General features: G+C 40.0%; 2 protein-coding genes across 4 annotated transcripts in view; one reads left to right on the forward strand and one right to left on the reverse strand.

Moving 5' to 3' along the window:
* Positions 1-23,247, forward strand: part of Shaw (Shaker cognate w) — a 449,043-nt gene that overhangs the window by 108,268 nt on the left and 317,528 nt on the right. The gene's annotated exons all lie outside the window — the stretch shown is intronic.
* LOC109039202 (uncharacterized) lies at positions 3,423-12,741 on the reverse strand. Of its 3 annotated transcripts, none has more exons than XM_072304652.1 (7): positions 10,094-12,741; positions 8,049-8,157; positions 7,287-7,498; positions 6,646-6,699; positions 5,632-5,976; positions 4,983-5,052; positions 3,423-3,584 (listed from the first exon to the last, which is right to left on the reverse strand). In XM_072304652.1, exons 1-7 carry the CDS (start codon positions 10,232-10,234, stop codon positions 3,469-3,471), a joined length of 1,047 nt encoding a protein of 348 aa, XP_072160753.1. In that variant the 5' UTR covers positions 10,235-12,741; the 3' UTR covers positions 3,423-3,468. The 3 variants fall into 3 exon arrangements, with proteins under 3 accessions (XP_072160753.1, XP_072160760.1, XP_072160766.1); XM_072304659.1 differs by having other exon boundaries at positions 3,492-3,584; positions 4,968-5,052; positions 10,094-12,738; XM_072304665.1 differs by lacking the exon at positions 4,983-5,052 and having other exon boundaries at positions 3,492-3,584; positions 10,094-12,739.

Below are 23,247 nucleotides of genomic sequence, written 5' to 3' on the forward strand. Positions count from 1 at the left end.
GAAACAAAACCACTTCAATGAAATCAACTCAATGTCACAAAATCAAAGATACTTGACTTCAAGCATTAGCTTTAATTTGATTATTATCAAGTCTCTTCGATTCTGGGTCAGAAGTCGATTGAATCGTCAAAGCCTGTGTTTGGATAAAATTCTTCAAATCAAGGTCTATCATATTGACCTGTGCAGAAGGTATGTATCTATACTGCTATTTCATTGGTTTGATAAAATTGAGATGCTATAACTAGTGCAGGATAACCTTGGTGACAACCTCTCTACACATCAGCTAAAATTTGCAGTACCTGGTGACGCAAATTTGCCGTCACTGCTTACCACGTTTAGGAGATAAAACAGAGCGGCTGTTCGATATAATACATCAGTGCCGCCTGACCTCTAGATTATCTGAGTCCTCGCCTGGCAAATTTACCCACTATGAGAGTGCGACAGAAAATTAGCTGGTTCATTTAGCACGGAAAATGGATACAAGAAATAATTCTCTGGCACACCCTGAAAGTGAGTAAAAACTCATTAGATGTGGACTTTGGATAGCCAGAACTGGCAGAATAATAAAAGCTATCGATTGAGACTGAGGCGACTAAAAATATTAGTTGTGATCAATATTTTGGGCTGCAACAGCATAAACCAACAGAGCATCTTCTTTGACGGAAAGTGGGCATTGAATGCCCGGGTTGAGAAATCTCTCATAAATACCTGCTTACTTTACCTGCCACTGTAATGATGTGAGAGTTACCTTAATCGGATGGTTGTAGGATCTTCCTGGCAATTCCCAGCGTAGATATGAGATAGTGCTCTACATAATTAACTTACCGGCAGAATCATTCGCTCAATAGAATCATATGAGAGGGATCACATAGCGTAGAATATAAAATTAAGCCTTGAGTATAGGTGATGTTTTTCCTTTTACCTCTGGTTCTCCGTCTATCGTGCAAAAGGGACGGACCAATACAGAAGAATCATACATGCCAAGTGGCTCCTAAGTTGTCCTTTATTTGAGTCCTTGGATGAAAAGTTCATGCCTGAAGGTGTGACAGAGAATGGACTGTTTTTACCATCCTTGAAAGTAAAACCAAGAAGCAAAATTGTATTCTGCGTTTTACCCTGATAGTGTGTTGAAACTCAATCGCTGCCGACTCTGCATGACCAGAATTGGCAGATACAAGTTCATAAAAATGAGATGTTATCATCTGTTTCATTACAGATCAGAAGATTTATGCCTTTGCAACTATTACAATTTCAATTGTGGCAACTATGATTTTATAGCTTGCGAAAGCATCAACTTCTACTGGTTATCTCTTCCAGCGGGGAGTAAACGGGTTGCATTCCTCAAGATAAGGAATGCCACACCTTTGGAGACATCTCATATAAAAACAGTAAACAGTGATACCTGCTCACTTTGCCAAACACTTTTTCAGGAGACAGCATCATGCAATGTTATTACTGATGATGAAATTGTACCTCAGAGAAGTTGTAATTTGAATAGTTGCCAGACCTGCTATCTGCCCTCGAGTAGCTTTAATGATCGAATGCCATCTAATTAACCTACCTGCATTGAGGTGTAGCATTTAGTTTACAATCTATAATTACCTTTATACAAACAAAAGAAAGGTGTCACAAAATGTAGGATATAAAATTTAGCCTTAGGTATGTAGCTTTAGCGACGGTGAGACTACCATACCTCGTATCTCGGTTTGCAACATCACAGATTTCCCTGTCACACTTCATTTTATGAAAAACTACTCAGCGTCAATTCTTAAAACCATCTGTGGTTTTTCCTCTTACTTAGTGCAGAGAAAACTCTGTGAAAATTTCAAGGAATGATATAGACTTGGTCTCCTCAAAAAAATAAAATATGAGATTTTTAAACACCATAAATGAGATCAGTCATCTGGCAGTTTCACCGTCGATAGGTGATGTTTCTACTGTAAATTCTGGTTTTCGGCCTACCGCAGAAAGGAGACCGAACAATACAGAATTGTTCTAAGTCACTCCCATGTTGATGATTATCTGTGCCTTTGCCTGGCAAGTTCACCCACTTTGAATGTTTATCCATCCGACAAGGGAGCTTCCCAAGTGTAACCGGAATTTCGAGTTGAAATTTCGCATGAAGATACTAGAGATGATTTTAGGGATGCCGTATTTTTTCGTTTTTTCGAATGGGGTCGGGAAAGCCCTCAAAAAAAGGGCTAAAGATGCGGAAAATACGCGTGCGCTAGCGGCACAAGGTAAATGTAGGTGATAGAGGCTCGGCATCCTTATCAGTACCGCATGGCCAAACGGTAGCGCACTCGCCTCGTAGGCGGGAGGTCCCAGGATCGGATCCTGATTACAACTCGTAATTTTATTTTACTTTATGCTTGTTTATTTTTCACTTACTTTCTTTTGCACCATTCGCTCCGCAAACCGACTTACGAGGTAGAACACGTAGTGACTGAAGATTTTTTACATATCGACGGTGAAACTACCAAACCACGTATCTCGGTTTGCGACGTCGCAGACTTCCTGTTATACTTTATTTTTTAAATGAAAAACTACTTAACATCCAGTCTTGAAAATTTCTGTGATTTTTCCTCTTTGTACGGAGAAAATTCCGTGAAAATTTCAAGGAATGATATTGATTTGGTCTACTTCAAAAAAATAAAATGTGAGCGTAGATTTTTAAACACCGCAAACGAGATACGTGGTTTGGTAGTTTCATCGTCGATATGCTGATAAAAACTCGAAGTTTCTCTTGGATTGAAACGTTAGGTACCTATATATAATTGAATAAACAAAACACTCTATAACTCACCAAATTTCGTTGCCAAGCTGAATTTCCGGAGTATCAGTCGAATCTGTAACTGTATCTGACTGATACTCCGGAAATTCAGCTTGGCAACGAAATTTGGTGAGTTATAGAGTGTTTTGTTTATTCAATTATATATACCTAACGTTTCAATCCAAGAGAAACTTCGAGTTTTTATCAGCATATGTAAGTAAAAAATCTTCAGTCACTACGTGTTCTACCTCGTAAGTCGGTTTGCGGAGCGAATGGTGCAAAAGAAAGTAAGTGAAAAATAAACAAGCATAAAGTAAAATAAAATTACGAGTTGTAATCAGGATCCGATCCTGGGACCTCCCGCCTACGAGGCGAGTGCGCTACCGTTTGGCCATGCGGTACTGATAAGGATGCAGAGCCTCTATCACCTACATTTACCTTGTGCCGCTAGCGCACGCGTTTTTTCCGCATCTTTAGCCCTTTTTTTGAGGGCTTTCCCGACCCCATTCGAAAAAACGAAAAAATACGGCATCCCTAAAATCATCTCTAGTATCTTCATGCGAAATTTCAACTCGAAATTCCGGTTACACTGGGGAAGCTCCCCTTGCGAGTGAAAAATCCTCTTGAAATCATCTCATCTTATCGTGACGAAAAGAAAAATTAAAAATTTATTATCATATAAGAAAAATAAAAAGTCAGCAAATCAAAAAGACACAGGTTAAATCACGATTTTTAGAATAAGGTGTATGTATTTCTTTCTTCTTATGCACAATAACATAACACACACAAAAAAAAATCACCTGCGGCCGCCCTGAAACAAAAGAACATATAAAAAAAAAACGTTACTTTCATTTTCAACAGTCCTTTTTTAGATAAGACGAAGCAAAATTTTTATTTAGAAAATTACTATCCGATGAATACCTTGTGATTATAATTTCCAAATCAATTTTATATCAGGCGTTTCTAAAATATTCATATTTTCATATATATAATCAACGAATCTGGTTTGCCAGGTTCTAGGCGGCAGCATCCACTCAAGCCCAAAAACAACGTATACCAAGTAATTATCAATGTTGTATGTGTGTATATATCTCACTTTGTAGAATGTGAAAAGGTGTATGACTCGGTTTCTTCACTTCGGTACAACTGCCATTGTACACCTAACTTACCTGTAGATCCCTTCTTAATCAAGGTAGGATTAATATGAAAGACACATGTTGTGGGAGGAAAGTTGCTTCCTAAAAATAAAAGAAATTGAATGAATTTATACTTGAAATCAAATGAAATTGTACAACCAGATCCACAACCTACGAAGCGTGCAAACTAAGAAAATTCTCTAAAAAAAGTGATACTTAATGGGAGAATAAAACACAAGATATAAAATAATTACTAGTTAGGGAAGAAGGCACTCTCATCATATTATACAGCTCATTACCACTAGAACTGCAGGGCAAGAAAAAAAAAAGTGAAACCTGGAGGAAACTATTGAATAAAAGACGAATTATCAAACGATCGAACAACCAACCAGGCAAGCTTAAAAAATTTGTGAATAAAACAGCTCACCCCAGTTAGAATTCCATGGTATAACATACCCATAAAGCCACTCTTATATTATATGAAGCCACTTTTACATTATATATAAAGCCACTCTTATATTATACAGCTCATTACCGCTGGAACTGCAGGGCAAGGGGAAAAAAAAGTGAAACCTGGAGGAAACTATTGAAAAAGAGACAAATCATCAAACGATCGAACAACCAACCAGGCAAGCTTAAAAAATTTGTGAATAAAAAGCAAATCACCAACTTGAAAGGAAAAAATAAAATAATTAGTAATTAGTGAAGAAGCAACTCTGATATTATGCAGCTCACCCCAGTTGGAATTCCAGGGTATGTAAGATAAGATACAAATGAAGCCATTCTTATATTATACAGTTCATAACTGCTGGAACTCCAGTTCAAGAGAGAAAAAAAAGAGTGAAACTTAGAGGAAACTATTGAAAAAGAGTCAAATCAAACGTTCTAACAACCAATCAGGCAAGCGTTGAAAATTTGAGGACAAAAAGCAATTCACCGACTTGGAACGAAAAAAAGGAAAATATTTACAGCATTAGCATTGCAAGCCTTTAATCCACTCCATCCATAATAATGGTGATTCAAAGCCTCTTATCTTTGCATCACAATTTCTTACTTACGATGATCTTACTTACGATGATGTTGAATGAAGGAATGTAGAATAGAATGAAAAACCCACTCTCCCACCGGCATGTCTTTAAGAGGCTGGAATAAATTAAATTCTTTATTATATTAGTTTGTTGCAACTATTACCACCTAGGTAATTGAAGAAAGTCATGACTGAGCTATTGATTCACACCACAGACTGTAAGACCAATAACAGAAATTTCTGCACGGAGTACAAATCTATTTTGTTGCTACATTCAAAAACAAAAATCGTGACCACCAGCAGCTGCCGCTTCTCCTCGCCTGTGGGAATGCCTTTTCCTTTACCCCACGATTTATTTTTTTTAAAAAATTACTTTAATTGTTCACTTTGTTTCGCGTTGAATGCCTGAAACTGCAAGAGATAAATATACCTCTTAAAGGTTGACACCACCATTGCCTCATCTTTCCTTTCCTCACAAATTTACCAATTTCTTTACAATTTCTTTGAGCACCAAATTTTCTTTACTTTTTCAAGTTCTGAACAATGGACACCATAATGATGAATGGCGGGAGAAAAATTCCCCCTAGTGTCCCCACCTCTCATTAATATTGGCACATGCAGAGAGTGTTCTTTAAATTTCTTCACTCATCGTTATGGCAAGAAAAATATTCAAGAGAAAAAAATGTCTGACTTACCTTCTTCCTTCGTTTTGCCTTTGATCCTCCTTCTTTCTCCTTCTTCTTTTCTTCTTCTTCCTTGGCCTTCTTCTTTTCTTCTTCTTCCTTGGCCTTCTTTTTCTCTTCTTCTTCCTTGGCCTTCTTCTTTTCTTCTTCTTCCTTGGCCTTCTTCTTTTCTTCTTCTTCCTTGGCCTTCTTCTCCTGTTCTCCTCTCGCCTTCCTTTCTTCTCGCTCTCTAACTCTTTGTTCTTCCAACTTCCTCTCCTTGTCCCGTCTTTCTCTTTCTCTCTCCTTACGGTCACGCTCCTTCCTGTCTCTCTCCTTCCGTTCAAGTCTCTCTTTTTCTTCGGCTTTCATTCGCTCCTACAAACAAGAAAAATGTATAGTTAAAAATTTATTTCATGACCCCTTTTTTCTCTGTGATTACAGTAAAAAGTAATAATTCATTTACTCATTAAGTGACAGCCAATTGTTAAGTTAAAAATTTACTTCATCACCCCTTTTTTTATCTCTGATCACAGTAAAAAGTGATAATTCATTGACTTATTAAGTGATGGCCAATCCTAGTTGGATCAAAATTCTTCTAAGTTAAATTTGTAAAAAATTTTCTTGCATTCATTTCTGCCTTGGCAAAGCTTCCATCCAATTTCAAAAATCAAAATGAAAAAGAGCAGCTAGAAAATTACATGGAGTCTTTTCTTCTGAAATCTGCTTGTTTAAAATAATTAATATATTACCTGGTTCTGAAATTTAGAAGCGTTCCACAAAACCTGTTAGATTGTTTTGAGAAGACACACTTGGACATTTGGATCTCGCATTTACCAAAAAGGACAGTATTAAAATTTACACAATTATTTTCCTTCATAATTACCAATTTTTAGGCGGGAAGAGAAAACTATTTGCTATTCCGAGAGATTTTTTAAATAATTATGAAGAAGCAACATTTTTACCACAAAAAAAGTATGAAATTATCCGGAATCAGGAACTCTCTATGTGACTTCAATCTAAAAACTGTGTAGTCAAAACTCTTACCTCTTTCTTAAACTTCTCCATTTCGTATGCTATGGCTTCCCTAAAGGCATCATTCTAAAAATAAACAAAAAAAAAAATAAATAAAAATAAAAATAAAAAAATACTTAATGAAAGAAAAGGATAGAAATTAAAATAATAACTGGAATTATGTTCCAAAAAGACAAGTAAGATACGATAGGATTCCATCGTTCTTCCTGATTTGAAGGTGGGACTTGGTGCTTCTCTTGTGAATCTTCTAGAATTAATCATTATTTGTCATTACTGCTGAAGAACCAATTTTCAAAAACCAATCATGAAATTTCCATCACTTACTCTCACCATGGATTGTTGCCTTGCCACACATGTAAGAAAATCCATACTGGGCCTGTTTCAAAGAAGCATATTGTACTCAACATAACTGTCACCCAAGTTACTTATATTGTTATGTAGAGGTTCCGCCTATTAAGAGGGTATTTTACTCTTTCTCTTTCTGATCCCACCCCTACTTCCCCTTACATATAGCCTTCCTGATTTTCTTATATTTGCCTACTTACAGCAGTATTCAGAACTTTCCACTGAATTTAATTATTTACTGATAGAAGAGAAATCAAACAGACGAGAGTGGAAATAGAATAATTATGATACATCTTATTTGAAGTTACCTGCATGGGGGGCCCTGCCCAGCTTTGACTTGCTCCGTATTGATGACCGTATAATTGATGATAGGCTGGATATCCAGGTGGTCCAATTGCTGGTACTGGGGGAGGAGCCGAGGCTGGATATCCAGGTGGTCCAATTGCTGGTAGTGGGGGAGGAGCCGGGGCAAGGTAGCGTACAATTTCCATGATTATCAAATCATCTGATTTCCCATTTACTGAAACATAATATCATATGTAAAAAACATGAGGATCTACATGGTAAAAGGAGAGAAATTAAGTACTTTGATTAACCTCAGACTTTCAATAGATAGTATCACATGTAATAGAAGTGCCATAAAGTTGTTCTTATTAAATTATAAATTGAAACCCTTCCTTATTCAATAAAAAAGTATGACTCAATTTTATCTTAAACACAGTTTTCCAAGATGCATCATACTTATACGGAGTTAAACAGAACGGAACCAAGCCACATTGGGATTGAATCGAGGAAAAGAGCCTTAAAATTTCCCTTCTGCATACGACTCAATATAAAAGATATAAAAGTAACTTCAAGTTCAAGCAGTGGTCGAGTTCAAAACCACTCATAACATAACAACTTTTTCCAAAATGCGGGTTGGCTCCTTTCTGCTCAACACAGTCCATTTCACACCCCATTTCTGAAATTCGACTCTCACATCATACAGAAAAAATGATGGAATCAAAGCAACTACTGTTATCGAGCATTTTCTTCCTCAGAACGAACATGAATGAATTACTGTTACTCACAAATCATGCCGGAAATGACCGCGTATGGGGCCTGCTTGACGTTGTACATTTTTCTTAAATTTTCTTTAACCTTCTCCACACGCATTGAATGCAGGTCTCCTGGGGAACCCTGAGAAAAAGGATACGAATAAATTAATGTCATGAGACCTACATATTATTCTTCCACATGCTTTCATTAATGTTAGCTTTTCCTAATTCCTAAAAACCCATTCCAATACATAATACATAATTTTTTATTCTCATTTGGACTTCCTCAAAAAGAAGATTGGCGAACCTCTCATCAAAACAGAACATCATTCAACAGAAATTTATTTGGTAACCAAACAGCCAAATTTTGAATAACTCACTTTTCGTTGAACATAACATTTGTGTAATAACTCCCACAACATGACAATCTTATCCAAGGAATTAAGAAAAATAATTACTTAAACTACGATTTCATCTTTGGGCACAAGAGAAAAGTTCTGGCTGAATTTGCTTTCCTGATTTCTCTTTGGTTCCACATTGATGGTTCCAAGTGTTTCACGACCAAGGAACTTCATTTCTATCATGGCAAAAAGATAAAGACTAACCCCTGTAAAGAACATGGATCAACTGGATTGCATTTTGCAAAAAGGAACCACTAGCATTGCAATGATGCTAAGATTGTGCAACTTCATCATGCAATTAAATTGCGGAAATTGTGAAAAACTGTGAAATTTAGACGGTAATTTTTGTCTTAAATTTACAGTTTTTAGCGAGTAAAATAGAAACTATTAAGGGATAATCGTGGTTTTCCTCCAAGACAAAAGAAGTTGCACATTCTTAGCAACATTGCAATGCTAGTGGTTCCTTTTTGCAAAATGCAATCCAACTGTCATTGTAGCCCTGAGAATTTAATCTGGTCTTCTGTATAAACTGCAAACCTCCAAAAAACAATGGCTGTCAATGAAACTCTTCCACTTTCCAAGCCTTACTATTGCTACATCTGTAGACATCAAGATCCCCAGAATCGGTGGTGCCGTTATCTCTAAATTCCAGTGAAATCCAACTCAATTTTCGAATAAAGGAATTATGTGTCTCAGTAGTTGGCTGCCACCTTTCTCCTTCAGGCCGCTTCAGGCTCCGAGTTTAGACTTTGTCCGGAGGTGGCTACCACTAGAGTACGTATATAGGGAGACTATTGACAGATGTGAAACTCCTAAAATCCATCAGGCCTTCACCAATGCCTTCGCGGATAAAGTTAGGGCCCAAAAGGGCAGCCAGCCTATGAATACAAATTATTCAGAACGAGTTAGTGTGTATTAATAAATATTGTTGCCCCCCCCCCCTCCCCATAATTTGTAAACCATCTATTTGACTTAGTTTTAGCAAAATTTACTTATTTCTGCCAGTTTGTGTGTAAGAACCCTCATTTGTGAACATTCTTGGCCATCTTGGTTTGAATCCAAATCTGAAGATTGGCAGTGAAATTTCGTGTGTTAGAAGGCTGGCTGCCCTAACCCCTCCATGAAATGATCTGTTCTAGGGATGGTCGAATATCGAATTGGAATGCGATAATTGCGAATATTTGAGAATTCGAATCTTGCGATTTCGAATGCTTCGGAAGCGAATATTCGAATGTGATGCGATTATTTCGGTGCCGATGATTCGAAAATCAAATATCTAAATATTCGACCATCCCTAATCTGTTCATCCTCTCCTCATACGGGTACTCTAGCTATAGCTACCACCACCCATGATGGGCTATGTCCCTGTAAATTAACGCCTTCCTAAATATCATTGGTATGAATGTCTGGGAATTTCCTGTGACCTGGATGGCAATACTATAAGGAAGAATTTCAAACCCTATCTTTCCATTACATTCACATTATCCGAAGATACGCACATGTACCGCAAACCTTATCCAGTCCAAGCCATTTTCTTAAGTAGACAGCAAGAGGCCTAAGGTTAACTCGGTTTCATGTAATCATCATCATATATTTCAGCAAGGGTTCTGCAGATTGAATCCGATTATTGAATGTATTGTTAGAAAAAAGTGAGAATGAATCAGACATGATACTTACTTTCGGAATCAGCCCGTTGAAATAATTATTACTTTTCTTCATTCTTCTGATCAAAATCACAACCACTAAACGCAAATGAACGAAAAACGAATGAAAGTAAAGTAAAGTAACCTCCACTTTTTCTTCTTCTTCGATTTTCATGTTCTCCTATTCGTCCGCCGGAGTCTGAGAGCGCATGCGCATGAGTTGCGGACCGTCCCTGTCGATGTCGATTCAATATGTATGTGCATACTCTACTCATAACGGATAAACTGGATAGCCTAATCTAATTCCTGATTGGCTCCAGTGGCAGTTGCTTAGGCTCCTAAGTAGATGTGATGATGTCTCATCTCACATATTTCCAAATCTAGTCCGTGAGGGAATGGACCATGGCTTCGGAACAAATGGTACGACAGGGAAACGAACTGAATGATGATGCGGAATGTGGGAATGCAGGAGTAAGAAAATCTAAGCCTAACCTGTATCCCTGAGAATCGAAAAATTTATAATTCCGTTTCGATGCAAGTTTTGATTTATTAAAATTCTCTCGAAACGCTCACTTTTTCTCGTCCATATTTCTCTCCATTCTTTCTTTTCATAATTTACTAATACGACCTAACATAAATTAACTTGAGACTCATATTTCAGTTTTCTTGTGAAATCTCTTAGTTCTTCGTGTGTTATCGTGCCATTGTTCTACTATTATTTCTCCCAACTCTTTATTGTTTATTTGCCATTGTTCTACTACTATTTCTACTAACTCTTTATTGTTTATTTCTCTAGTGAGGAAATATATCCCCTAGTTAATATATTTCATTCAATGCGGAAATTCGTAGTTGCGGCACAATTGGACTATCATTTTTGAACCAAATTTTGTTTGCACCATTGTAAGTTTGGCTTTACGCTTCTTCCACTAATTAGCTACAGTAGCATAAGCAGAGTTATACACTCTTTATGCCAAAATCTGTATACTAGTTTAATTTGATTTTTACGCCCTTTACACAGACGATCTGCAGTAGCATAACCTGAGTTGTACACTCTTCATGCCAAAATCTGCACTTGTCTAAGTCGAGTTTTACGCTTCTTCCACTAATTAGCTACAGTAGCATAAGCTGAGTTATACACTCTTTATGCCAAAATCTGTACTAGTTTAATTTGATTTTTACGCCCTTTACACAGACGATCTGCAGTAGCATAACCTGAGTTGTACACTCTTCATGCCAAAATCTGCACTTGTCTAAGTCGAGTTTTACGTTATTTGCACAAATTAGCTACAGTAGCATAAGCTGAGTTATACACTCTTTATGCCAAAATCTGTACTAGTTTAATTTGATTTTTACGCCCTTTACACAGACGATCTGCAGTAGCATAACCTGAGTTGTACACTCTTCATGCCAAAATCTGCACTTGTCTAAGTCAAGTTTTACGTTATTTGCACAAATTAGCTACAGTAGCATAAGCTGAGTTATACACTCTTCATGCGAAAATCTGTACTAGTTTAATTTGATTTTTACGCTCTTTACGCAAGCAATTTGCAGTAGCATAACCTGAGTTGTACACTCTTCATGCCAAAATCTGCACTTGTCTAAGTCGAGTTTTACGTTATTTGCACAAATTAGCTACAGTAGCATAAGCTGAGTTATACACTCTTTATGCGAAGATAGCTTTAGTGCAGCTCACAAATTAAAGAATTTTTATTTGTGGAATGTGTTTCTTTCCTTGATTTATAAAATGGTATCAAAAATTCGAAAACAGAAATCAAAGGAGAGACAAAAGTATATAGCTAAAAAATTGAAGGTTCCTACAGTTTGTACCACATCGCCTGCAAGCAACACTCTAGGCAAAGTATCAAAGTGTGCCGATCATGCCTTGCAACAGTTTGGCACCTCCAAAGTTAGGCGGAAACGACTTTATGATGAGAAATGTTACCAACGCCAAAAGTGCATGAATTCTAGCTCTGAACTACTTGGGAGTGCCGAAGGAAATGATCCCAATGCCCCTGAAATGTCAGTTTGTATCTCAGTTTCTAGCGATGTTGCTGAGAATGAAAAGCCAAGAATAACAAGTCCAGATGAAGGCTTATTTGAGCTTTCTCAAAAACAAACGCCGCGACTGATGCAATTGACTGATGGTGTAGAGCATCTGATGATTGAAGATCAAACTACTGATAGGGGGGGTCAGGTGCCTTTCCTGCTCAGTGGTGATTCGCTGATGCTCCATAAGTCAGTTTTTGGCGATGTTAAAGTCGAAAATGGAAACGGAAATGAAGCAGGTCCTGATATGGAGCGCTTACTTGAGTTTTCTCCTCGACAAGAATTGAATCCGATAGAACTGAGGGGCTGCAACAAAAATTCCACTGCGGAAAAAACCATCGCACCCCCACAGCAACCGGTTTTTTTTTGTCAGTAGTGATGAATCCCTAGCAGATGAGGCAGGTGTCGGCATTGTTCTTGATGACATGGAAGACCAGTACAGAGCGACACCAAATGGTGATCCCTCGTGCATGTTCTCAGTTGAACAAAATTTAAAGCTGATCAAACCTACCGATTCTGAGGCATGTTTCACTACTGAAAAAAATGAGGCATCATGTTTTCTGAAGGAACCCCGTGTTGAGAGTGATCATCAACCTGTGGGTCCAACTGATGAAGTTTTGGTCATCGGGAGATCGGTGCCAGATAAAGAGCCTCCCTAAAAATGGCCCCTTTTCGGGAACCCGGAGATTTCATTCGTATGTGGCTTAAATGAAACCTTATGATGAGACAAGCCTCCAGTAAAAATTTTAGCTTGAGTATATGTCTTGTTTCCGGATACAGCGTTGCAAAGTTGGCATATTTAAGCTTTAAAATTCTCATATTTTTATGGATTTTCTTCCAAAAACCAACTTCAAAAATAACTTTACAATACTTACACGAGGCGCACACGATAATTTATAATATAAAAAGTCTCCAGTAAGAGTTTTGACTCGTGCGTAAGCCTTGTCTTGGCAGTACAACGTTGCTAAGTTTACATTTTTCAGCTTTAAAAAGATCATTTTTTAAAGTTTCTCATTCACAAACCGCTATTACTGAAGATCGAACTGTATTTGGGGGCATAAAATCAACAATTAGTGATACTTGTAGATGCATAGTATAATTTATAAAAGGATACAATAATACAGTGTTGCAAAGTTTTCAACTTGTATCTGGGGAAATGTCTATTTTGTGTTATTTTATTGAAGACAAGATTGAAAAATCGTTGATAAGTGATATTGTGAAGCAAAGAAATGTGGAGGACTTTTGTCAATCCTAGGTGAAAACTGGAATTAAAATGGCACTGTTGCCAATTTTATTTAAGTTTCTCTTAACATTCCATTATAAAATAAGTTTAAAATAAGGATACTTCCAATAATTATCTGATTTTAAAACGTAATCCAAGTGAATTTATGGCATACAATGAATGGCTCAGCATCAGTGTTGCTTTCAAAATCTAAAAATTTCTACCTTCCCTTGGATGTCAATTTTACCTTTTTTTTTAGGCAGAATGCAAAAACAAACATAAACTATGGAAACGCTCGAGTTTTTTAAGTACAAATAAATCTTGATACAGACAATACATTCATTGTTCCTTAAAGGATAGAATATCTTCGACTTAAGAATTACAAATGATGAGAAAGTTAAATAAAAAAATAAATTAAATAGATAATTTTATAAAAAAAAAGAAATTAAAATAATAAAATATTTAAAATTATTAAAATATTGTTGCATGGATTGGTCAAAAATTATTATTTCGGCATGACTACAAACTATTTTTTCATTAATAAATTGTTAAAGTTCCATTTTTGTTGAGGGTTGTCCCCATAGTATTAAGACCTCTGTGTCACAGTGACAGCATTCCGAAGAGAATAGGACCAGGCTATTGTCATATTTCATACTTGTATTTCAAAATGAATTTAAGCATTCACATTATGATCTCGGCACTGGATGTAAATTCTTGGTAGAATTCGCTGACCCCTCCATTCTGATAAAAAATACATCCATCTCCCAGTGAAATATATCTGGAAAAAAGTATATTCTCAATACGCAACGGTGCAGTGTCTTGGCAGTGCCAATCATGTCAAGCTCGTATATGTATAGAGCATGTTGAAAACATATCTTTGATCCAGATGCCCCAAAATAAACCCATTGAAGTCGTGTTCAACAAGAAAAAATCATAATCCATGCAGAGTTCAAAGTTTTAAGCATTGACAACGCTGTATCACCACCGATTAAAGTATTCTTCTTCAAATACAAACATTGATCTACAGATGACATAAATGGTTGATTTCCTGCCTTAAATCGTGATTAAATTCTACGAAAGTAGCTTCTTAAACACAGAACTCAAAAATATAGACATTTTTAAAGCTCAAATATATAAACTTTGCAACCCTGTATCGTTAAAACTATACTTGCATTTTGAGTTAAATTTTAACAAAAGCCTTAATCTATCATGAAATTTCATCTAAACCCCTAAAACATATCTTTTAGCGGTCACTAAGTTCGTTTTTAAGTTAAGAAACTTGATAAAATGAACATTTGTAATAGGTTTTTATGTCAACTTTGCAACGTTGTTTTAACAGAATTAGTAGTATTAATTTTTCAATAGAAATATGCATTCGATAATAATACTAACATTTGATAAAATTTTACAAAATATCATAAAACATCCAATTGAATCGTTCTCAGAAAATCAGATACCTGAGAATATGAGAATTTTAAAGCTCAAATATGCCAACTTTGCAACGCTGTATCTCGAAAACTAGACGTATACTCAAGCTAAAATTTTTACTGGAGGCTTACCTCATCATAAGGTTTCATTTAAGCCACAAACGAACGAAATCCCCGGGTTCCCGAAAAGGGGCCAAAAAAGGCCCTTTTTTAGGGAGGCTCTTTTGGAAGGCATGCCATTTGCAACCTTTCAATCGCTAATCATAGTTCAGCGATGGTAAAAGAGCAAATAAATGTAACCAATTCAGCTTCGGTAGGCGAAAACGCCCATTTCCGGAGGCGACGAACTCTGTTTCCTGCTGAGTCGACAGTTACACCGTATGATATCCAGGAGGATCAGTTCGGTGATACGGTGGTGTTCTCTCTCAAAAGGAAACTACCCTCCAAAACAGCTGAACAGTCAGCAATCCGTTTAAGTCTTGATGAAGAGGACTTCCTTGCATCTCCTCTTCGAAAGAAAATCATCACTACGATGCAAAAAAGAGACAGGAGTTCTGATGGAGCGGAAACATCCGATACGGAAGAGATTCCTTCCACTGTTTTCTTACTCAAAAGGAAATTCCGTCATCCCATAAAAAAAACTAAAACGAAAAAGAGTCCAAGCAAGAAAGGCTCTTGTGCGTCTCCTCTAAAAAAGAAGGCAAGGCGTTCTAAAGTTCGAAACCACAAAGGATTAGTTAGTCATCTAGGCGGAGCAAAGAAGAGAAATTCGTTCGGTCATTCATCCGTACAATTATCAGCGCAGACTAACTTAGGCTCTGCAGACTGTAATGTGCAGGTGAGACCGATATCAATCGAAAGCTCTTTTACTCGTGCCAGCTTAGAAAAATCTGATCGATCAATGTCGAATGAAAACGCCTCCGATCTAAAATGTAATTCGCTCTCTTCTCCTAAGGTTAAGCGTAGAACCTTACGTCCCAGAGCAAAACTTCAAAATAAATGGCGTATGAAGTTCAAGCGTAAATCCTCGAGGGCAAGAACCAGTCTAGGAGGCCTGAACGGTCTCGGTAAAAACGCTCCGAATCCAATCCCTGACCCCTCTCCTCATACAGAGGGTCCCTGTACTGCTCCACCTTGTAGCACCCTGAATTCAGCCACTGCAACTCCTCTCTCTGAGCGTGGTCAAGGACTGTCTATCGCAGAGGAAGAACCCTTCACTCCTGTCAGTCGATTCATGAGAAGAATGAGGGTGCTAAAAGCAGGAGACAACCGAGGTATTCGAGTTCGACCTCTTCCTCCGGCACAACGTGCTATTCCCCGCGGAGGAGATACTACTCTTTTCAGCAAAGTCGATCAGCCTTTTAATCCTACATTCAAAAAGCTCAAAAACTTCTTGAGGATTAAAAAATCGCAGAAAAATCTATTTCGTCTCCGAAAAAGTGAAGCGAAACTGAGGAATAGCCTTGCTCGCCGTTTCAAACGCTGCTCTCTCGCCTCTGCCAGTACGCAGGCCAGATGTCTTATAAAATGGGCCATGGTAGCCAGGAGAAGACTGATCGTTATGTTTCAGAAGGCTCATGAAAGTTTGAAAACGAAATGTGAAAAATGGGTCGACGTCGCTGAAAATTATAGTGCGCCTTCCGAGTTGGGTCAGAGAGGTGAAGCTTTGTTAGGTGTTAGAAAACACTCATCGGTGACGGATCCATTTTTCGTCGATACTGCGTACAAGGCTATCAAATTGAGAATCAAAAGGACTCAAATGAAAAGCCCTCTACGAAAGCGTGTAGGCATAAGGAGGAATCGCGAGGTAAAAAATCTCGTGCCCTTCCCTTCTTTAAATGTCGATGAAGAGGGAAAAGTTAGAAATATTTTCCCGGAAACACAACCGCTCAAAAAGTCTCTACGATGGGACTGCAGCGCGCTTTGCAATACGAGTGATAGGACCGCTATCCGAAAAGTTGGCAAAGTTTTCAGAAGACTGAAACAAACCACTCTAGGACAGATGGTTCATTTCCTCGTAGGCATGAACGAGTGCAGGAACACATGCCACCTCAGTTGCAAGAAAGGACATTCCGCAGTTTGTAGAATGACCGATGGCAACGGCGCCCCGCTAGTTGTACTTCAGAATCTAATGTCTCATTACCCTCATGTACGTACTGCTGTTCGATCGCTGCAAACTATGAAGAAAATTTTGTCCGAGATCGACGAATTAGATACTGCTCTATACACAGCTAACCGGGAAAAGTTAGAGGCCATAGCGGAAAAAGCGAGGCTCCAAGGAGGCGAATTCACGATCGGCGGTGACACTTACACCGATGAAGATGGCATTTACATGCAGTTTAAAAAATGTTTTGCAGCTCTCGACAAAGCGATGAATGATCTCCCTAGTAATTACTGTTTTTCGTGTGAAAAAATACTCAAGCGAGATCAGCTAATCGAATTGAGTAGAATGAAATCCACACCCGACAACCATTGGTGGAATGAGTTGTATAAAAAAGGCGAAACCGGTGTTTGCGTAGATTACATCTGCAAATTTTGCTTGAAGAAAATACGCAAAGGCGAGTTGCCATCAATTGCGACCTTGAACAAGATGGATGTACCTAAAGTGCCTCCGAGCATTCAAGGACTGAATAAATTTGAAAGAATTTTTATCCAGCGGGCGAAAGCGTTTCAAGTTGTCGCAAAAGCAGGCACCGTGTCAGGGAAGCACCTTCCGGCTTCTCACTTAAATTCCAAAGTGGTCGGTCGAACCTTCCATTTGCCCTTACCTCTGGAAGAAACTTTGAAAAGAGTATTGAGAGATGAACAGGCTGTAATGCCGAATCAAGAGCTCTATTTGCTCATACGTGGTCTACCAACGAATCAGAAAAAAGTTTGGGAGCATTTAGTCAACTTCTCCGATATTCTCAAAGCCTTGCAATGGTTGAAGACTCACAATGACTTGTACAAGCAAATAGTGCTTCCAGAGAAGGCGGAGGATTTCCTGCAGCAACTGGAGGAAATCATTTACGATGATCCTGATAATCCTTCCGCCCTTCCTCATTCAAACGCAAGTGACGACGATCCGGATAATCCATCAACCGTTCCTCCCTCGAGCGCAACCGCAGATGATCCGGATAATCCGTCCACTCCTCCGCATCCGAGCGCAAGTCAAAGGGAGAGCCAATCGGAGGCGCTACCTGTCGGTAGATCGTCTCCTGATCCCGATGACTCTAACGAAGACGAATGTGACGACGAGATACGAACTCCCGGTGGTCCAAAAAAGACCGGCAACTTAAGACGTGACAGCCAGCGCGACGAGAGTCCAGTGAAAAATCTTGACCTCTCAGATGAGCTGAGTGATATCGGGGCTCTGCCGGAAGATCGTCGCTCTGCACCAAGCAATTCTGACGATGAAGAAAGTGATCAAGCAGCGCCCTCGTCTCTGGCAGAAATCGCGGCTATGATCACGCAGCGTTCCAAAGACGACGCATTTTATGATAACTACTCGATTGTTCCTCTTTACGATTCACGAGAAAATAAATCCTCTTCCGAATTGTTTCAGATGAAAAAAGTCGAAGGAGCAATCATAGATTCGAGAGCTCCTCTCTTGGATGCCCAATGCTTTCCTGATTTATTCCCTGATGGTCGGAACTACTTCAACGAAGAAAGAGATGTACCTATAGAGTTTTCTGAATTCGCGAAGGCAAAGTTAATGTCACGTCATTCTCAATTCAGAATGAATACACAATACCTTTTCTTTCTGAATAATCAAAAGACGAACAGGGAGATAGCAGCAGGCATTTATCAGACACTGAACATCACCCGAACTAAACGGACCGCTGGTGATTTTCTCGAGAAACTCGGAGAAGAAGAATTGGAACGCGACATGTGCTCCATTTTCCAGCGTGTGAGAAACACAGAACAGTTCTGGAAAGTCCCTTTGGCTCAATTGATCGCTATGATCGATAATTACGGGCCTGCTACTTTCTTTTTCACCTTTTCACCTTCTCTGTACGACGATCCCGAGGTGGATGAATATTTGCGAAAGATGAGAGGAGATGAAGAAAAAGGCAAAACTACATCCGTTCTCATCGCTGAGGATGCAATATCCATTGCTCAGTTCTGCGATCAGAAATTGAAAGCGATGATGAATTTCCTGACAGCGTCTAAGGACGGCCCGCTAGGAGAAGTGATACACTATCATGTTCGAAGGGAATATCAATCACGCGGCGCGCCGCATTTCCACATTCTACTTTGGATAAAAGATGCTCCGATTCTGGGAAAGGCGTCCAGCGAAGACGTAGCCACGTTCATTCAGAAGCACATAACTTGCTCAGTGCCGGATGCAAAAACGTTTCCCGAACTTCACAAGAAAGTCGTGACCTACCAGACGCACCGCGACAATAGATACTGCACCAGAATGAAGCAGTTCAAGGATGGGAAGCTACCGGTGTGTCGCTTCGGCTTTCCTCGACCCGTCACCGATAAATTAGTGCTTCGTGATGTGCCCACAGCTGTTGCCGGACGAAGGAACCTGAAAGCGAACTCTCGACTTTACGATTTACCGCGCAAGAAGGGAGAAGAGCGCATCAACGATTACAACCCCGCTCTCTTGTTAGCAGTTGGATACGGAAATATGGATATCCAATTTGTCGGCGAGAAGAGTGGTATTGTTGCGCGGTACATCTCGAAGTATGTTTGTAAGCCGGAGAAAAGTCGAATGGAGGATGTCTTCAGTTCCATCAACAGCCTCAAAACTTTACGCCAGAAGTTGTGGAGCGTCGCCTCCAGATGTCTCTCCCATCGGGAATGCCATGCTATAGAAGCAGCTGATGCTCTGTTAGGCAAACCGTTGCACTTCACCGATAAGGATACCTCCTTCAAATGGGTAGATGTTGGCATGTTTCGCAGCAGAAAGCTGAAGAAGAAGGGGCAGATCGAACAGATAGCGAAGGAAGATCCGAAAAGCACCAACTTATACTGTCCGTCGCTTGTCGATAATCACTACCCGAATCGACCCGCTGAACTGAATGGTGTAAGTCTCTACGATTTTGCCAGCCAGTACGACATTATCACGGTTCAACCGACCAAACCCGGTGTCGTTTTCTTCCCGTATCCGGATTTCGGGTACGTCCGCAAAAGATCGAAGCTGCATCTCGTCAATCATTACAATTTCGATCCGAGACAAAAGCCTGAGGAGTATTTTTACAGCCTCCTTTTGCTATTTAAACCTTGGCGAAAAATCGATGACTTGAAAGGCAGTCATGCAACCTTCACAGAGGCATTCAAGGCGGAGCAAGACTCCCTACACGACGCTTTGCAGTATCATCACAAGCGTTCGGCTATAGAAGCTGCTCGCGAAGAGATTACGAGACTGATCGAGGAGAAGTCCGCAGAGTTTGAAGAAGAACCGGAAGACATCAATTTAGATGCCGATGAAGATCCTTATGGATTTAGAGCTAACGAGGCAGCGGAAGCTGTGAAAGAGTACCGAGAAGCGGCGAATAAAATCGATGAAGTTGAGGACTTGAAGACGTTAGAATCCATGCTGAACGAGGATCAACTCAGAGTTTATGATTTCGTCAAATCGACACTGGACTCGAATACCCCTATGCGACATTTTGTAAGCGGGGTCGGTGGAACCGGTAAAAGTTTCCTCATCAAAACGATAGCAAAGTACGTGCGAGAGACGAAAGGTAAAGACGTCGCTATCTGTGCGCCCACTGGAATGGCTGCTTCCGCCATCTCAGGTCAAACTCTCCATCGTTTGCTTCAGCTGCCTGTTCAACACGGGAATGATTTGAAATACAGCAGGCTCTCGGATACCGTTCTCAACATCCTCCGACTCGCCCTCAAGCAAACCGTCATCTTGATCATAGATGAAATTTCCATGGTTTCCTCTCTCATGTTGATGTTCATTCATTTGCGGCTGTCGGAGATTTTCAACACCTTCGAGGAAGAAAACGCCTTTTTCGGGAATCTCCACATAATGGTATTCGGAGACTTACTTCAATTACCTCCCGTCGACCAGAATCCACCGTACGAATCGCTGTCGGATGGTGAAAGAGTAAAACACTTCGGATCTATGGCCGATTTCAATTTATGGAAGAATCTGTTTACGTACGACGAGCTTCTCATCAATATGCGGCAGAAGAGCGATCCCAGTTTTTGCGAGCTGTTAGCGAACGTCCGTTTGGGTCGCTGCACGAATGCAGATGTAAAGAAGCTCCTAGAACGTAAGTTAGAATTCAAAACGATCAACTCGGATGCTCGGACCAAAGAGTTAGCGCAGCACTTGCTTGACAACCCTGATAAACCAGTTTGTCTCCTTCCGAAGAAAAGGATGTGCAAACGACTCAATGATGCTGTTCTGTCGCTTCTACCTGGTAAAGAAGTCGATTTGCATGCCCGAGATTCCGTCGACGGCCGATTATCTGATAAACAGAAAGCCCTGAAAAAACTGGAAAAACTAGAAGGAGACTGTTCCAGAACGGCTGGTTTAGACAAAATTATTAAGGTCAAAGAAGGAGCGAGGGTCATGCTCCTGAGAAATATAGACGTTACTCTAGGGTACGTGAACGGAGCTGTTGGAACCATCACGGAGGTGATAACCAAAAACAAAACTCCAAAACAGTTAAAATTGCAGATGCAGAACGGCCGGGAACTCTCGCTGGATCCAGTTGTGGCTAAATTTGAGATCATTCCGGGGGTTTTCGTCCATCGAGAACAATTTCCGGTGTCCTTAGCTTACGGCATAACAATCCATAAAAGTCAAGGATTAAGCCTCGACTGTGCTTTCGTAGACGTTGGAGACCAAACGTTTTCCCAAGGTCAAATTTACGTCGCATTGTCTCGGGTCAAAACACTGGCCGGTCTGACAGTTATCAACTTCAATCCTGCACAGGTTTCAGCTCTGCCTTCCGCCTTACGTGAATATCAGAGACTGCGGACGATGGTTCCTCACTTGAAGTCAATGGCGAAGCAATTGAAAGTGAACCGACAGAGAAAACAATGTATCCAAGATGACGTATGGGCACCTCGCCTCGAAACAGGGAATGCCGTAGACGAAACCCCCCCACCTAAAAAGATGATGGTTTCATCGTTACTTCCTCCTTTTGAGAATGAGGACAATGTAGCCTGCTACGCCAACGCCACATTGCAATGTCTACTCAGTCACGAGCTCCTAAGGAATGCATTGAGACGCTTGGACGGCGATTCTGCCTTGAAACAACTCGCTGAAGAGTACGTGAAGCCTCGTAACGGAAAGCCGTTATCTGCGTTCAATGTGCGTGAAGCCACCGGCGATGATTTTTCCGAGTCCAAGATGCAAGAGCCTATCTTTTTCTACCTTTGCCTCGTCAACCAGAGTGACGTCCTGAAACAAATGACAGCGTTCACTGAAGTACTGCAGAGACAATGTACTTCTTGCAAGGCTGTGATTGAAATTTCAGATGAGCGTCACATGGTGCAGATGCCAACGGAACATAAGAAGGTTTCCGAGTTTTTACAGAGGCGTTCCTCTTGGTCAGAACCGAAAGATTTCGTGTGTCCACAATGCCACGAAAAAACAGAGGCAGCTGAATGCCTTGTAATCAGGAATCCAAGCGAATTGTTCGCTGTGGTAGTTTTACTGTGGAGCCCCAGTGTCGATGGGGAGCGTCGGGTTAAAAATGACAAGTTTCAAATGACTGCTCTTCAAGGCACAAACATTAAAGTCGACGAGCATCGTTACCGCCTCCACGCAGCCGTATTTCATAGCGGTAAAGGTGTCGTAGAATGCCATCACACAGCTGTTGTGCAGTTTGGAACGAGAGTTGTTCTAGCCGATGACTGTGACATTTCAGAATGTAAATGGCCGCGAGGAAGCAAAGGCGCCAGTCTACTGTTTTACAGCAGATTCGACGGTGAGAAGCCTCCGTCCAAGACAGGAAAACCCACAGCTCGTAAGAATGCAGCCTCCGAGGGATCGCCAAAAAGTCCTCTAGCAAGACCTCTGCCTACTGATAAAACCACTGCAACAGCATCGGAAGCTCCAAAAAATGCAGTTGCAAAACGTGCGACTGGTAAAAGGCGGAATGTTGTCGGAAAGCAATTATCGGATTACAGAAACGAAGCTTCAAACCCGTTGCCTGCCTTTTCAAATCCCGATTTGTCTTGTTATGCTAACTCAGATCTGCAATGCCTCCTCAGTTACGAGCCGTTACGATGTGCTCTATCGAGTTCAGCAGATGAAACAGCTTTGAAAAGACTTGCTACAGACTACGTTACTGCAGCAAATAGAGGGAAAAAACTCACTTCTTTCCATGTGCGTCAGGAAGTAGACTTACTGTCTTTCGATGGCCACCAAATACCTTACTCGGATCCCGCACAACAAGATGCTCAATTATTCTTGGTTTCCTTGATTAATTGCCATGCTATCTTAAACGAACATACGAAATTTACTGTATTATATGAGAGAAAGTGTGGTTTCGATATGTGTGGGAAAACCAACAGGTCGGAGCCACAATTGGA

Source organism: Bemisia tabaci, chromosome 1, assembly GCF_918797505.1.
Source record: "Bemisia tabaci chromosome 1, PGI_BMITA_v3".
NCBI lineage: Eukaryota > Metazoa > Arthropoda > Insecta > Hemiptera > Aleyrodidae > Bemisia > Bemisia tabaci.